This window comes from Salvelinus namaycush, chromosome 21 (assembly GCF_016432855.1).
Source record: "Salvelinus namaycush isolate Seneca chromosome 21, SaNama_1.0, whole genome shotgun sequence".
NCBI lineage: Eukaryota > Metazoa > Chordata > Actinopteri > Salmoniformes > Salmonidae > Salvelinus > Salvelinus namaycush.
The window spans coordinates 30,557,862-30,572,675 of record NC_052327.1 but is presented as its reverse complement, the minus strand read 5'-3'; the positions used below and the strand labels follow the sequence as shown (position 1 = coordinate 30,572,675).

At 40.1% G+C, this 14,814-nt stretch overlaps 1 protein-coding gene across 4 annotated transcripts in view; it reads left to right on the top strand.

Moving 5' to 3' along the window:
* Positions 1-14,814, top strand: part of LOC120066294 (NACHT, LRR and PYD domains-containing protein 12-like) — a 21,185-nt gene extending 6,371 nt beyond the window's left edge. The window contains exons 2-17 of one of the 4 annotated variants that reach the window (XM_039017577.1): positions 720-767; positions 2,458-2,703; positions 3,193-3,243; positions 3,360-5,151; positions 5,298-5,471; positions 5,608-5,781; positions 5,878-6,036; positions 6,581-6,757; positions 6,875-7,048; positions 7,530-7,703; positions 7,837-8,004; positions 8,073-8,246; positions 8,381-8,554; positions 8,711-8,884; positions 12,315-12,485; positions 14,167-14,814. In XM_039017577.1, coding sequence (XP_038873505.1) covers positions 734-767; positions 2,458-2,703; positions 3,193-3,243; positions 3,360-5,151; positions 5,298-5,471; positions 5,608-5,781; positions 5,878-6,036; positions 6,581-6,757; positions 6,875-7,048; positions 7,530-7,703; positions 7,837-8,004; positions 8,073-8,246; positions 8,381-8,554; positions 8,711-8,884; positions 12,315-12,485; positions 14,167-14,203 — 4,053 coding nt within the window. In that variant the 5' untranslated portion in view covers positions 720-733 and the 3' untranslated portion in view covers positions 14,204-14,814. Of the gene's footprint in view, positions 1-719; positions 768-2,457; positions 2,704-3,192; positions 3,244-3,359; positions 5,152-5,297; positions 5,472-5,607; positions 5,782-5,862; positions 6,037-6,580; positions 6,758-6,874; positions 7,049-7,529; positions 7,704-7,836; positions 8,005-8,072; positions 8,247-8,380; positions 8,555-8,710; positions 8,885-12,314; positions 12,486-14,166 lie in introns of all 4 variants that reach the window. The other 3 variants (XM_039017576.1, XM_039017578.1, XM_039017579.1) reach the window with 3 other exon arrangements.

Genomic DNA, 14,814 nt, shown 5'->3' with positions numbered 1-14,814 from the left:
CTGGACCGCATCTGAAGTGTACCTATGATGAAAATTACAGGCCTCTCATCTTTTTAAGTGGGAGAACTTGCACAATTGGTGGCTGACTAAATACTTTTTTGCCCCACTGTATATGGTGATTGGCATCTAAACTTTCATAGTATTACCACGATGACCTGCAACACAGTTAGTCTTTCAATCACCCACGTGGGTATAACCAATGAGGAGATGGCACGTGGGTACCTGCTTCTATAAACCAATGAGGAGATGGGAGAGGCAGGACTTGCAGCGCGATCTGCGTCACAAATAGAACCGACTTCTATTTTAGCCCTTGGCAACGCAGATGCTCGTTGACGCGTGTGAGCAGTGTGGGTGCAATAATTGAATAACATAGATTTCTAAATTTATTTTGCAACGCTCGCGCACGCGACGCGAACGGTATAGTCAGGGTATGACAGTGAGGTCAAGAGGATAAAAGGAGTGGAGAAGCAGAAAATCTACACATCTGCAGCCATCATCATGGGTGGATACACTAACAGGCAATTTACTGTTCATGGCTTAACAGTTTAACTTTTCAGGAGATATCCATAGACCAACATGATAAAGTTTTCAAATCTCACTTCCAGTTAATGTAAGGAAATAGCCTAATTTAACAATGAAGGCTTTTGGCCAGTTTCCTATGTTTACACAATGTAAAAGTCTCTCTTTTTCTCTGTCATTCTCTCTCAAACTGTCCCCAGGTTTAACTACTAGCATGGCTGAGTCTGCAGCCATGAGTTCAGATGATGGTACGTGACATTTTATCTTTGTGATCAACTTTCAGTTCACAAATGGCACTGAACTATTTTCATATGGCAAAGGATAGAATAACATTGGTCATAGTATGGTATGGGCATATCACATTTTTCCAAGAATGATATAGGAAGATGTGAAGTGAGAGGATTTACCAAGTTTAAAGTCTGTCCATGTGAGATAAGCCCCTTTTTGCATGGAGGTCTACGAGAGAGTCGAATTACGTGAGGCTTATTTGATCTAATAAAGATTTCGTAATGTTTAGGGCAGGGATGGGCAACTGGCGGCCCACGGGCCCCCCTTTTGAAGGCATATTTATTTTATTTATTTTTGTAGGAACTCAGTGGGGGTCCCAACTTACTGTTGCGAGATAGAATAGTTGTAGTAATTTCTAAATTTGGCTGTGCATCAGCAGATTTTCCTTTGTTAGAGTGATAGTCACTAAACATTTTTGATTGGTAAATTAGTCTAGGGGTTAGCTATGATGGGTTTGGATTTCTGAGCTTGAACTATTAGTTATATTATTAATAATGACTTATAATAGAGACATGAGCGGTGCCATAATGACTTTTGGGAGGGGCTGAGTGCAGGGAAAACGGTCACATGTGGCAGTACTGATAAATGGAGGAACCTTTTATTGCCCAGATCACTTAGCTCCCTGCCTAGCAATAATGATGCAATGTTTAGCGATAAGAAGGAGACTCCACCGAAAGTGGGGTATGAATACTACCACGGGTGGAACTATGTCCCTGTCGATACAGCTGTTCGACTCTCTGGGAAGAATAAACTTGGTTTAAGCTTTCACAGTGTCCGTCGAGTTCTTACTATAATAATTAGAACATAACAGTTATCAAAATGTAGTAATCATGGTCGGATTACCTGACGGGGGGCCTCCATTGATTTTGTTAGTCTCACTCTAATATAGATCATCTTTGGTATAGGGGAATCACAGATTGGTCAAAACCAGAAAAACCTGTCACTTCCACTAGGGGGCTTACTCTGTTTACTATATAAAGAGAGAGTGTCCAGTGGCAAGGCAGAGGGAGAAGATGCCGCAAGATGAAACTAGGGCGACGTTCTGCTTATTTTCTCATACACAGTATTCTGTTCCCAAAACTAGAATGTGTTACCAACAGAGTACACTGAGTTTTGTAGACTTGTCTCATTGCCAAACTTTCAAATAATTGTTGTTTAGAAAGAGTGCATGGGCAATTTCAAGTTATTACACACCAGCACTTCAGAGAGTTGGCATTCAGTAGGATTAATATGCAAATACATGCTAAAATGCGCCAATAGGATATTGCTAGCTCATGCATGGCTCTGCCCACCTTTTTACTTGTTTTGCCCACAATGTGACAGTGATTCCCATAGTAAAAAGCCCATATGAACTACCTTGGATTAGAATCTTTGGTACATGTATGTTAAATACAGTTATATGCTGTCATGTTTTGTACAAAATCAAAGCGCTGATTGTTCTTAAAGATTAACATTGCAATAACCTGGCAAGAATGATGCCACAGTACTATCACAGAGACATTGACAGATGTTTGTAAAGTCATATTTGTTAAATGTGACATTCAAATCTTCAAAGCTTTCCTCCTAGTCCTGCCCACTTAGGAGCAGATTCACGGAGAGCACGTCTGTAAGATTGGCTTGTCAACTTTGCCTTTCTAACATCACACCCAGATGCCCAGTTTGTGGATCGGCACATGGCTGACCTCATAAAGAGGGTTACTATAGTAATGCCCATAGCAGATAACCTACTACAGAGGGGCATGATACATGAGGAGATGTACTCTAATATCCGTGCTGCCAGCACCAGCCAGCAACAGATGCGACTGCTGTATGAGGCCCTGAAAGGAGGGGTAAAGGTGAAATCAGCCTTTTACAGGGTTCTACTGGAACAACAACCTCATCTAGTCCAAGATCTAGGTAAGATCATCTCTCTCCCTATTTGGCTGCATTTACACAGACAGCCCAATTCTAAACTTGTTTTCACTTATTGGTCTTTTGACCAATCAGATTAGCTCTGAAAAATATCTTATGTGATTGGTCAAAAGACTGACTAGTGGAAAAAATATCAGAATTGGGCTACCTGTGTAAACGCAGCCTTTGTGCTGCAGAAACAACGTATAAAGTTGGGATGTCTTGGCTTTCTACACATTTGCTATTTTTCACTGTCCCATAAGTTAAACCAAAGCCAGTACCACAATCACAGCTCAGCCCTGATGCAATGTCATTGCTGCTGTTTAGGATAAATGGTTACCATATGCAAGGATCAGTTGATTATGCATCAATAAAAACGCTACAGGGAATGGTAAACTATAGTATGCTGAGTCTCTCTACATCCACACCAACAAACAAATGCACTGATAAAAAGGCATTGGTTGCTATTAATGTTCTGTTGCTCTATCATCCCAGGTCAACCCTCCGCAGTCCATGCCAGCACAACTCTGAATTCTAAAGACAAAGGTAAATTATGTGAAATATTGGCTGTGCGATCATCAACACTTGACTGACTTCCTACGAGATAAAATCCTGTCCTGTGTTAAAAAATATATTTAGCATTATTCACCAATATTTTTCAGATAAGAATATTGAAGGGTGCCAAACAGAACTGAAATCTTACCTGAAGAAAACATTTGAAAGAATTTTTCCTGGAATAGCTATACAAGGACGTCCTACACACCTAAACAAGATCTACACAGAGCTCTACATCACAGAGGGTGGAAGTGGAGAGGTCAACAAAGAACATGAGGTGATGCAAATTGAGGCGGTATTAAGGAGACCAGCGACACAAGAGATGGCAATCAAATGCAACGACATCTTTAAGCCGTTAACTGGACAGGACATGACTATCAGAACTGTGCTCACAAAGGGAGTCGCTGGCATTGGAAAGACGGTCTCAGTGCAGAAATTCATTCTGGACTGGGTTAATGAAGAAGCCAATCAGGATATACAGTTCATATTTCCAATTCCTTTTCGGGAGCTGAATTTGATGAAGGAAAAGACACTTAGTTTGATTGAGCTACTTCATGAATTCTTTGTTGAAATCAAAGAATCTGGACTTTCCAACTTGAAAAACATCAAAGTGTTGTTTATCTTTGATGGGTTGGATGAGTGTCAACTTCCTCTGAGTTTCAAGACAAATGTGATCTGCCGTGATGTCACAAAGTCAACCACAGTGGATGCACTGCTGACAAACCTCATTAAGAGGAAACTGCTTCCTTCTGCGCTTCTCTGGATAACTTCCCGACCAGCAGCATCCAATCGGATCCCACCTGAGTGTGTTGACCAAGTGACGGAGGTGCGAGGGTTTAGGGATGAACAGAAGGAGAAATACTTCAAGAAGACAGTCAGTAATGATAAACTGGCAGAAAAAATCTTCACACATGTACAGTCATCAAGGAGCCTCCACATCATGTGCCACATACCAGTGTTCTGTTGGATTTCAGCCACTGTTCTAGAGAGACTGTTGAGTAAAGCAGTAACTGGAGACTTGCCCAAGAATCTGACACAAATGTTCTTACAGTTTCTGATCTTTCAGATAAGACAGACAACGCAGAAGTATCACGAAGACTCTGACACAGACCTCCACTGGGATAAAGAGACTATCATGAAACTTGGAAAACTGGCTTTTGAAGAGCTTGAAAAAAGCAACCTGATCTTCTATGAGAAAGATCTGAAAAAGTTTGGCATTGATGTCAGAGAAGCTTCTTTGTGCTCAGGGGTGTTCACACAGATCTTAAGAGAAGAGTGTGCATACCAGGAGGTGGTCTACAGCTTTGTTCATCTGAGCCTTCAGGAGTTCATTGCTGCTTTGTATGTGTTTCTCTCATTTGAAAACAACAATGAAGATGTTATAACACCACAACAACCATCCAACTCGACTGGAATCGTCTTGTATGAAGAATATCTTCCAGACAACATCTACAAGAGTGCAGTGGATAAGGCCTTAAAGAGTGAGAGTGGACACCTGGACCTGTTCCTCCGCTTCCTTCTCGGCCTTTCACTGGAGTCCAACCAGACATTCTTTCGAGGCCTACTGACACAGACAGGAGGGAGCTCACAGAGCAACAAGGGCACAGTCGACTTCATTAAGGACAGGATCAGGAAAAATCCCTCTCCAGAGAGGTGCATTAACCTGTTTCACTGTCTGAATGAGTTGAACGACCATTCTCTGGTGGAGGAAATCCAAATCTACTTGAAGTCAGGAGGTGATTCGAAGATCGAACTCTCATATTCTCATTGGTCCGCTATGGCCTTTGTTATGCTGTCCTCAGGCGAGGAGCTGGATGTGTTTGATCTGAAGAAATTTGTCAGATCAGATGAAGGTGTTCTGAGGCTCATGCCAGTGATCAAAGCCTCTAAAACAATTCTGTAAGCTCTCTCTCTTGTGTGTGTGTGTGTGTGTGTCTCAGATTCAAAACATACAAATTTGTGCTGGTCTACAGACCAAAGTTTTTAAGAAACATTGGACTAAATCACTTTGAGCAGGATATTCAAATGTTTCTTATTTCACCAAGGTTGAATTCTTGCAATATCACTTGGAGAAATTGTGAGAACCTGGCCTTAGCTTTCAGCTCAAGTACTTCAAGTATGAGAAAGCTGGATCTGAGTCACAATGGCCTTACTGATACAGGGGTGGAGCTGCTCTGTCTTGGACTAGGGAATACAATCTGTAAATTGGAAACACTGAAGTGAGTATTATAACTATTACATGATATTATTGTGATAAAGATAACACATCTATCTCCAATCTATTATTTATTGTGAAACTTCTCAGTTGTGGTTTTGTATCCTGAAAGAGTGAAACCCTTTCTTACTTCTCTGCAGGCTGTCAGGCTGTAAAGTACAAGAGGAAGGCTGTGCTTCTCTGGCTTCAGCTCTGATGTCAAACCCTGCACACCTGAAAGAGCTGGATCTGAGCTACAATAACCCAGGAGATTCAGGAGTGAAGCAGCTCTCTGCTGCACTAGAGGTTCTACACTGTAAACTGGAGACACTAAGGTGAGTATCTCTCCACTCAACATGGTTATGTTGTTAACTCTGGTATTTGACTAAATATACAGCAATCACATTCTTTTTTAGTCTGGTTAATTGCAGCTTAACTGGAACATGTTGTGAAGCCCTGGCCTCAGCTCTGCGCTCAAACTCCTCAAGTCTGAGAGAGTTGGATCTGAGTAAGAATGACCTGCACAATATGGGGCTGGAGCTGCTCTCTGCTGGACTGAGAAGCATCAATTGTAAACTAGAAACCCTGAGGTGATGATTGACATTATTTTTTAAAGCTGCAATATGTAACTTTTTGGGCGACCCTACCAAATTCACATAGAAATGTGAGTTATAGATTTGTAATTGAAAGCAAGTATAAGAAGTGGTAGATCTGTTTCATGTGCGCTATTTCTATGTTTACCGTACTTTCAGTTACTTTTGGTTTTGTACACCAGCTGAAAATACAAACATTTTGCTTATGGAAAATATATTTCACAGGGGTTCGATATTTTCACATTTTAGCAACCAGGAAATGGCAGAGCAATGCATAATGCACCTTTTTAATGATTTGTATTTTATCAATTCTCTTGTAGTGATAGAATATTATATTTTACAAGGCAAAATGATTTAGTCACTTTTAGATGTTATAATAATATAATTACAATTGATTGATTTCTGTACATGGCCTTAAAAAATCATATTGCCACACTGTTACAATATGTAAAATAAGTCTCAGTTAAACATCATGAACTTCATTGTGGAAGATGTGTTGTGTAAAACTGAAAGATTTAAACTATTTTCTACTTATCTGCAGGCTGTTAGACTGTCAAATCACAGAGCAGGACTTTTCTTTTCTGGGTTCAGCTTTGGGCTCAAACCCCTCACACCTGAGGGAACTGGACTTGAGCTACAATCATAACCTACAGGATTCAGGAGTGGCCTATCTTTCTGCTGCACTGGAGAATCTGCTTTGTAAACTGGAGACACTGAGGAAAGTGTTGATGGAGACGCCCTCTGGGTTTCAGATAGTTGAGATACTGATGGTTGACACTCAATAAACTGTACAGGTTCAGCTGAAACAGAAAACATATCCCTCTCTTATCTGCAGGCTTGTAACCTGTGGAGTCACAGAGGAAGGCTTTTCTTCCCTAGCCTGTGCTCTGAAGTCCAACCCATCACACCTGAAACAACTGGACCTGAGCAACAATAAAGCAGGAGATGCAGGAGCAATACTGCTGTCTGCTGCACTGGAGCATCCAGGTTGTGAGCTATTGAAATTTAGGTCCGTTTTTTTGTAACAATGTGTAACTAAACAGAGAAGGGATTTTTGAATTTGAGCAAAAGTTACTGTTCCAGCTGGTATCAATATGGAGTGAAGGCCTCTTCCCTTCATTTGATCAGGCTGTCATTCTGTAGTGTCATGGAGGACGATTGCTGTTCCCTACAGATGTAGGATCCTAATGACTCTTTTGTTGCTAAGAATTATGCAGGAAATGCAAATTTGTAGTATATTTGAGTTGTAAAAGTTTTTCACTAACGAGAAATGTATAACCCCCTACAAAAAAGCCCACTAATTATAATCCACATAATAATCCACATTTCCCGTTGCTGCAGGATTATGCTCCTGCTGTAGCAAACTGGCTCAAATTAAGATTCTACATCTGTAGCTTCAGCTCGTCTTATTTTTTTATTTTCACAACCTTTTAATTAAATTTCAGTTCATCCTCAGAAATGGTTGAGTGAATTACTTTCATCCACTGCAGGCTCTGTGATTGTGGTATGACAGAGAAAGGCTGGGCTTTTCTGGCTTCCAATCTGAGGTCAAACCCCTCACACCTGAGAGAGCTGGACCTGAGTAAAAATGTCCTTGGAGACTCAGGAGTGAAGATACTTTCTGCTTTACTGGAGGACCCACACTGTGAACTCAAAACACTGAGGTACAGTTATACAACTTACAACAATACTTCATTCATATAATTGATTATTACATTTGGAAAGAGTCAAACTGAACGTCTGTGGCTCTTAACTATGTGTTTTAGTTATAAAATTTTATTGTCTTTCTCTCTGCAGGCTTGAAAACTGTTCAGGGGAATGCTTTGTTTCTCTGGCTTCAGCCCTGAAATCAAACCCCTCACACCTAAGAGAGCTGGACCTGACCGGAAATAACGTAGGAGACTCAGGAGTGAAGCTGCTCTCTGCCGGATTGGAGGATCCATGCTGTAAACTGGAGAAACTGAGGTGAGTTTTATAATTACTGTGGTTAAAAGGAAATTGTGTTTCTCATGATCTGTTGACATTTTTACCAGCCTGATTTGTTGTGGACTGAGTTGGGAATGCTGTGAGACACTGGCAGCAGCTCTCAGCTCAACCTCCTCAAGTCTGAGAGAGCTGAACCTGAGTCGCAATAATCTGGAGAATTTGGGAGTAAAGAGGCTGTCTACAGGATTGGGCAATCCACATTGTAAACTGATGATCCTGAGGTATTGAAATGGAATGTAACTACTTTGACCGATTTTAAAGTCACCAATTATTGTCTTATATTTTAAGGTTATTTTTATAGAATTTCTGTTCATCCTTTAGAAATGGTTGAGTGAATTACTTTCATCCTCTGCAGGCTCAGTGACTGTGGTATGGCGGAGGAAGGCTGTGCTTCTCTTGCCACCGCTCTAAGGTCAAATCCCTCTCACCTGAGAGAGCTGGACTTGAGTTTAAATTCCCCAGGAGATTTTGGAATGAATCTGCTCTTTGCTATGCTGGAAGTTCCCTGTTGTAAACTAGATATTTTGAGGTGATTATGACAAGCTTTTATGCCATTACAATCACAACTATTATTGTGGGTTTGATTTAGTTAAGCTTAACAGGCATGGTTCTAGATGTATTATAAGAAGGCATTCTTGTCGTTCTTTGCATCCTAAATTCAAAGGTTTTTTGTTTGTCTCCCCAGCCTGGATAACTGCAAACTCACCTATAATTGCTGTGCGGCTCTGGCCACTGCTCTCAGCTCAAACTTCTGTAGTCTGAGAAACCTCAACCTGAGTAACAATAACCTACTTGATCCAGGAGTACAGCTGCTTTCTGCTGGACTGGAGAAACCACAGTGCAAACTGGAGAAGCTGGAGTACGTTCACATGGCTTAGCCCTAGTCAATGTAGATGATTGATATTCAAGGTTTTTTACATGATGTATATATTGAATGGAATATAATTGAATTAATCGCTGATGTTTTCTTACTTCCACAACGCATTCCAGGATGTATGCAATAGACATGCCCCTTTAAAAAAATGCAGGATTAAGGGCAGAGAGAACCCTTGGTATACTGATGAACTTACTAAAATCATAAGGGAACGAAATGCTATGTGGGCTAAAGCAAGAGGGTCTGGTTCGGCAGATGATTGGATGGCTTTTAAATGTCTTCGAAATATGGGTGTGGCTAAAACTGAAAGCAGACCACTACCTTATATCTACTTTGGATAATTTAAAGATACACAGCTTCCCAAACAATTGTTGGTAGACACACAGATTGTAACTGAGAGAACCTCTATTCTGAAAGCCTTAAATCAGCATTTTCTAGATGCAGGCAGTTTATTTGAAAAAGTTAACGATATAAATGAGCCCCCTGTGAATTTACCTCACAACCCTATGCACTCCTTCATCAGGTTCTCTTTCTCATTCAGCTCTGTTTCAGAAGTGTGTAAAGCCCTGAAAGAAATTGATAGAAGGAAATCCCCTGGCCCTGATGATCTAGACCCCCGCCTCCTACACCTAGTTGCTGACATAATTTCTCTCCCCATAACATGTATTTTTAACCTCACTCTTGATGTTATGGAAATCTGCTTTTGTACTGACTATCCTGAAAGGTGATTCTTCGCTACTTGACAACTATCGACCCATATAAAATTGTCTGTACTGTCAAAGGTATTGGAGTCCCTAGTTAGTAGTCAGCTGAAGGCCTACCGCCAAGAAAACAACATCTTAAATGGAATGCAATCAGGTTTTAGGTCTGGTCACAGTACTGTTTCAGCAACATTGAAGCTTTTAAATGACATCCATTGTGCTCTTGACAAGAAGTTACATAGTGTGTCTGTCTTTATTGATTTGTCGAAGGCATTTGACACCGTGGACCATGCTGTGTTGGTGCAAAGGTTAAAATGTGGAATTACTGGTCATGCTCTAGATAGGTAATTTATAAACCAATCAAATCGTACACAATGTGTAATGGCGGGTGGTTGTAAATCTGAGTCCATAGAGTTGTGCTCAGGTGTTCCACAAGGTTCTATTTTGGGCCCACTGTTGTTAATTTTTGGGGCGGCAGTGTTTAGAGCGTTGGGCCAGTAACCGAAAAGTTGCTGGATCGAATCCCTGAGCTGACAAGGTAAAAATCTGTTGTTCTGCCCCTGAACAAGGCAGTTAACCTACTGTTCCCCGTTAGGACGTCATTGTAAATAAGAATTTGTTCTTAACTGACTTGCCTAATTAAATAAAGGTTACATATCAACATCATTGGGAATCATATTAAAACAGCAGATGTTAATTTTTATGCAGATGATACTGTTTATTCAAGTGGTAGTAGTTTATATTTAGCTTTTGAAAATGCAAAAAGAGCATTTAACACCATACAACAGAATCTGTATGATCTAAAGCTGGTTATGAATTTGGGTAAAACAAAATGCATGGTATTTTCAAATGCTAGGCATGTTACTAACCATGTCATTGCTACAATGGATGGACCTACTATAGAGCAAGTCAAATATTTGGGAGTGTGGGTTGATGACAAGCTGAGCTTCACTGTTCATGTGGAGAACTTGATAAGGAAGCTCAAACTGAGAATAGGTTTTTATTACCGGCATAAGGCTTGTTTTTCTCTGGAGGCCAGGAAGGAGCTGGTACGATGTACATTACTGGCGGTTTTAGATTTTAGTGACTATTTATATATATATACACTAATGTTCAAAATTGCTGGCAATTAAATGAAAAGATTAAGATCACACACTGGACAGAGGAACTCTGCCTAGAAGGCCAGCATCCTGGAGTTGCCTCTTCACTGTTGACGTTGAGGCTGGTGTTTTGCGAGTACTATTTAATGAAGCTGCCAGTTGAGGACTTGTGAGGCATCTGTTTCTCAAACTAGACACTAATGTACTTGTCCTCTTGCTCAGTTGTGCACCGGGGCTTCCCACTCCTCTTTCTATTCGGTTAGAGCCAATTTGCGCTGTTCTGTGAAGGGAGTAGTACACAGCGTTGTACGAGATCTTCAGTTTCTTGGCAATTTCTCGCAAGAAATAGCCTTAATTTCTCAGAACAAGAAGAAACTGACGATTTTCAGAAGAAAGTACTTTCTGGCCATTTTGAGCCTGTAATCGAATCCACAAATGCTGATGCTCTAGATACTCAACTAGTCTAAAGAAGGCCAGTTATATTACTTATTTAATCACCACAACAGTTTTCAGATGTGCTAACATAATTGCAGAAGGGTTTAATAATGATCAATTAGCCTTTTAAAATTATAAACTTGGATTAGCTAACACAAGGTGCCATTGGAACACAGGAGTGATGGTTGCTGATAATGGGCCTCTTTACGCCTATGTAGATATTTCATTACAAATCAGCCTTTTCCAGCTACAATAGTCATTTACAACATTAACAATGTCTACACTGTATTTCTGATCAATTTGATGTTATTTTAATTGACACACAAATGGCTTTTCTTTCAAAAACAAGGACATTTCTAAGTGACCCCAAACTTTTGCACGGTAGTGTGTGTGTATGTATATATATACACACACACAATATGTATGTATGTATGTATGTATGTATGTATGTATGTATGTATGTATGTATGTATGTATGTATGCATGCAGGCCTCAACAACTTCCCTGAGAGCACTTGACTCAGTATATCATGCTCCCCTCAGGTTCATTACCAATCAAAAACCTCTAACACATTGTGATCTCTACAGCGCTCTTGGCTGGTCGTCATTGACCTTGCGTAGGCTTAAACACGGGTATACACTGATTTATAAGGCCATACTAGGTAAAATGCCACCTTATCTCTGTTCTTTTTTAATCAGGTCAGTAAATAAATATCAGTTACGGTCCCATTCTCGTTTGCTTTTAACAGCACCAAGACTTTAAACAGGTCATGGTAGAAATAGTTTGTTATTCAGCTCTGTGGTCCTGGAATTCTCTCCTGAACATTTTAAAATGTGATGATCTAGTCACGTTGGTGGAGTTTAAACACTTGATCGATGTAAATATCACAGAAGAGTGTAATTGTATTTTGGACAACTGTTTTTTTACATAATATGTAATTGTTGTACTGTATGTGTGTCTATAGTTTTGTTCAATGTTGTTAGTGTATGTAAGTTGTTTTGTCTGGAACTTTGTTCCCCCTGCTGCTGTTGGACCAGGTCTCTCTTGAAAATAGATTTTATCTCAATGAGAAAAACCTGTATAAATAAAGGTTAAATAAAACAATGTGGGCTTTACACTGAAAGGTTTTATACATGAATGATTGATCTGAAATTAAATAATTTGATTATCTTCCTACAGGCTGGCAAACTGTAAGTTCAACAAGGATGGCTGTGTTTCTCTGGCCTCAGCTCTAAGATCTAACCCCTTCCACCTGAGAGAGCTGGATCTGGACCATAACACGTATGGGCGTGGAAAAGCCTTCCTCAAAGCACTACAGAAAGATCCACACTGTCAACTAGAGAAACTGGGGTGAGTGTTTGAAAAGCAATTCAATAATTGTGGTATAGTGTCAAGACCACACATTTTGTTCAAGGTATATTTGGATCTGTCGATACTAATAATTGTGAATCATTGATAATGCAGGGTGACTGAAAGCAAATATTGCAGTTTGTTCTCCTACTCATTTTATTCTTTATTTGACATTCTACATTGTAGAATAATAGTGAAGACATCAAAACTATGAAATAACACATGGAATCATGTAGTAACCAAAGAAGTGTTAAACAAATCAAAATATATTTTAGATTCTTCAAAGTAGCCACCCTTTGCCTTGATGACAGCTTTGCACACTCTTTGCATTCTGTCAACCATCTTCACCTGGAATGCTTTTCCAACAGTCTTGAAGGAGTTCCCACATATTTTGAGCACTTGTTGGCTGCTTTTCCTTAACTCTGCGGTCCAACTCATCCCAAACCATCTCAATTGGGTTGATGTCGGTTTATTGTGGAGGCCAGGTCATCTGATGCAGCACTCCATCACTCTCCTTGGTCAAATAGCCCTTACACAGCCTGGAGGTGTTGGGTCATTGTCCTGTTGAAAAACAAATGATAGTCCCACTAAGCGCAAACCAGATGGGATGGCGCATTTCTGCAGAATGCTGTGGTAGCCATGCTGGTTAAGTGTGCCTTGAATTCTAAATAAATCACAGACAGTGTCATCTGAAGAAAAAAGCACCCCCACACATCACACCTCCTCCATGCTTCACGGCGGGAACCACACATGTGGAGATCCTCTGTTCACCTGCTCTGCGTCTCACAAAGACACGGTGGTTGGAACCAAAAATCTACAATTTTGACTCATCAGACCAAAGGACAGATTTCCACCGGTCTAATGTCCATTGCTTGTGTTTCTTGGCCACAAGCAAGTGGTGTCCTTTAGTAGTTGTTTCTTTGCAGTAATTTGACCCATGACTGCCTGATTCACGCAGTCTTCTCTGAGCAGTTGATGTTGAGATGTCCGTTTCTTGATCTATGTGAAACATTTATTTTGGCTGCAATTTCTGGGGCTGGTAACTCTAATGAACTTATCCTCTGCAGCAGAGGTAACTCTGGGTCTTCCTTTCCTGTGGCGGTCCTCATGAGAGCCAGTTTCATCATAGCTCTTGATGGTTTTTGCGATTGCTCTTGAAGAAACTTGAAAAGTTCTTGAAATTTTCCAAATCGACTGACCTTCATGTCTTAAAGTAACGATGTACTGTCATTTCTCTTTGCTTATTTGAGCAGTTCTTGCCATAATATGGACTTGGTCTTTTACCAAATAGGGCTATTTTCTGTACACCCCTACCTTGTCACAACACAACTGATTGGCTCAAACGCATTTAGAAGGAAAGAAATTCCACAGATTATCTGTTAATTGAAATGCATTCAAGTTGACTACCTCATGAAGCTGGTTGAGAGAATGCCAAGAGTGTGCAAAGCTGTCATTAAGGCAAAGGGTGGCTACTTTGAAGAATCTCAAATATATAAAATATACTTTTTTAGTTATTACATGATTCCATATGTGTTATTTCATTGTTTTGATGTCTTCACTATTATTCTACAATGTAGAAAACAGAAAAAATAAAGAAAACACCTTGAATGAGTAGGTGTACAAACTTTTGACTGGGACTGTATGTATAACTCATTATTATTGTTCTGCAAAATCCTTTCAGATTGTTCACACTCTTGGAAGTAAGAGTCCGCATTTAGCTAAAATAAACTTGTTCCTGAACCACTGCACTGAAAACATGTGATGTGTAGACCAAAATTGAAACATCAGATGCAGCGAAACATGAAAGTTATTACAAAAAAAGTGTGTTGAGGTTTTTTTTGTATTATTCTTTATCATTCTTAAAGGAATGAAACTCATGAAACATCTGTCAATTTGGTGATCGTCTATGTTCTGAGTTTGTAGTGGAAAATTGTATATGCTCTCTGTGTTCTTTCTCAAGGTTTACATGTTCTGTAAACTGTCTGCCAATGAGTTGTTGTTTTCTGTTATCAAGTTGAAATGTGATTGTGGTTTAGTCACAGGGTGGGGGGGCGACAGAAGAAGAGGAGCTAGATTTGGCTAGATCTTGAGCTATTAGCTCAACGCCCAGGAAAGGGCTTAGACAGGACAAAGACCTCTCTCCTCCACCTTGAGACTCTTCCTGAATGGATAATATGTTTCTCCTTGGTCATGTTTGTGCAGCAGCGTATAAAGGAGAAATGAAGGGACTGACCCGTGAGAGATTATGACAGTATTGTACCCAGCGCATTAAGTTTGTTGTAGTCTCTCCAGCATGCTGTTAATAAAGAATGATTCATTTAAGATTGAC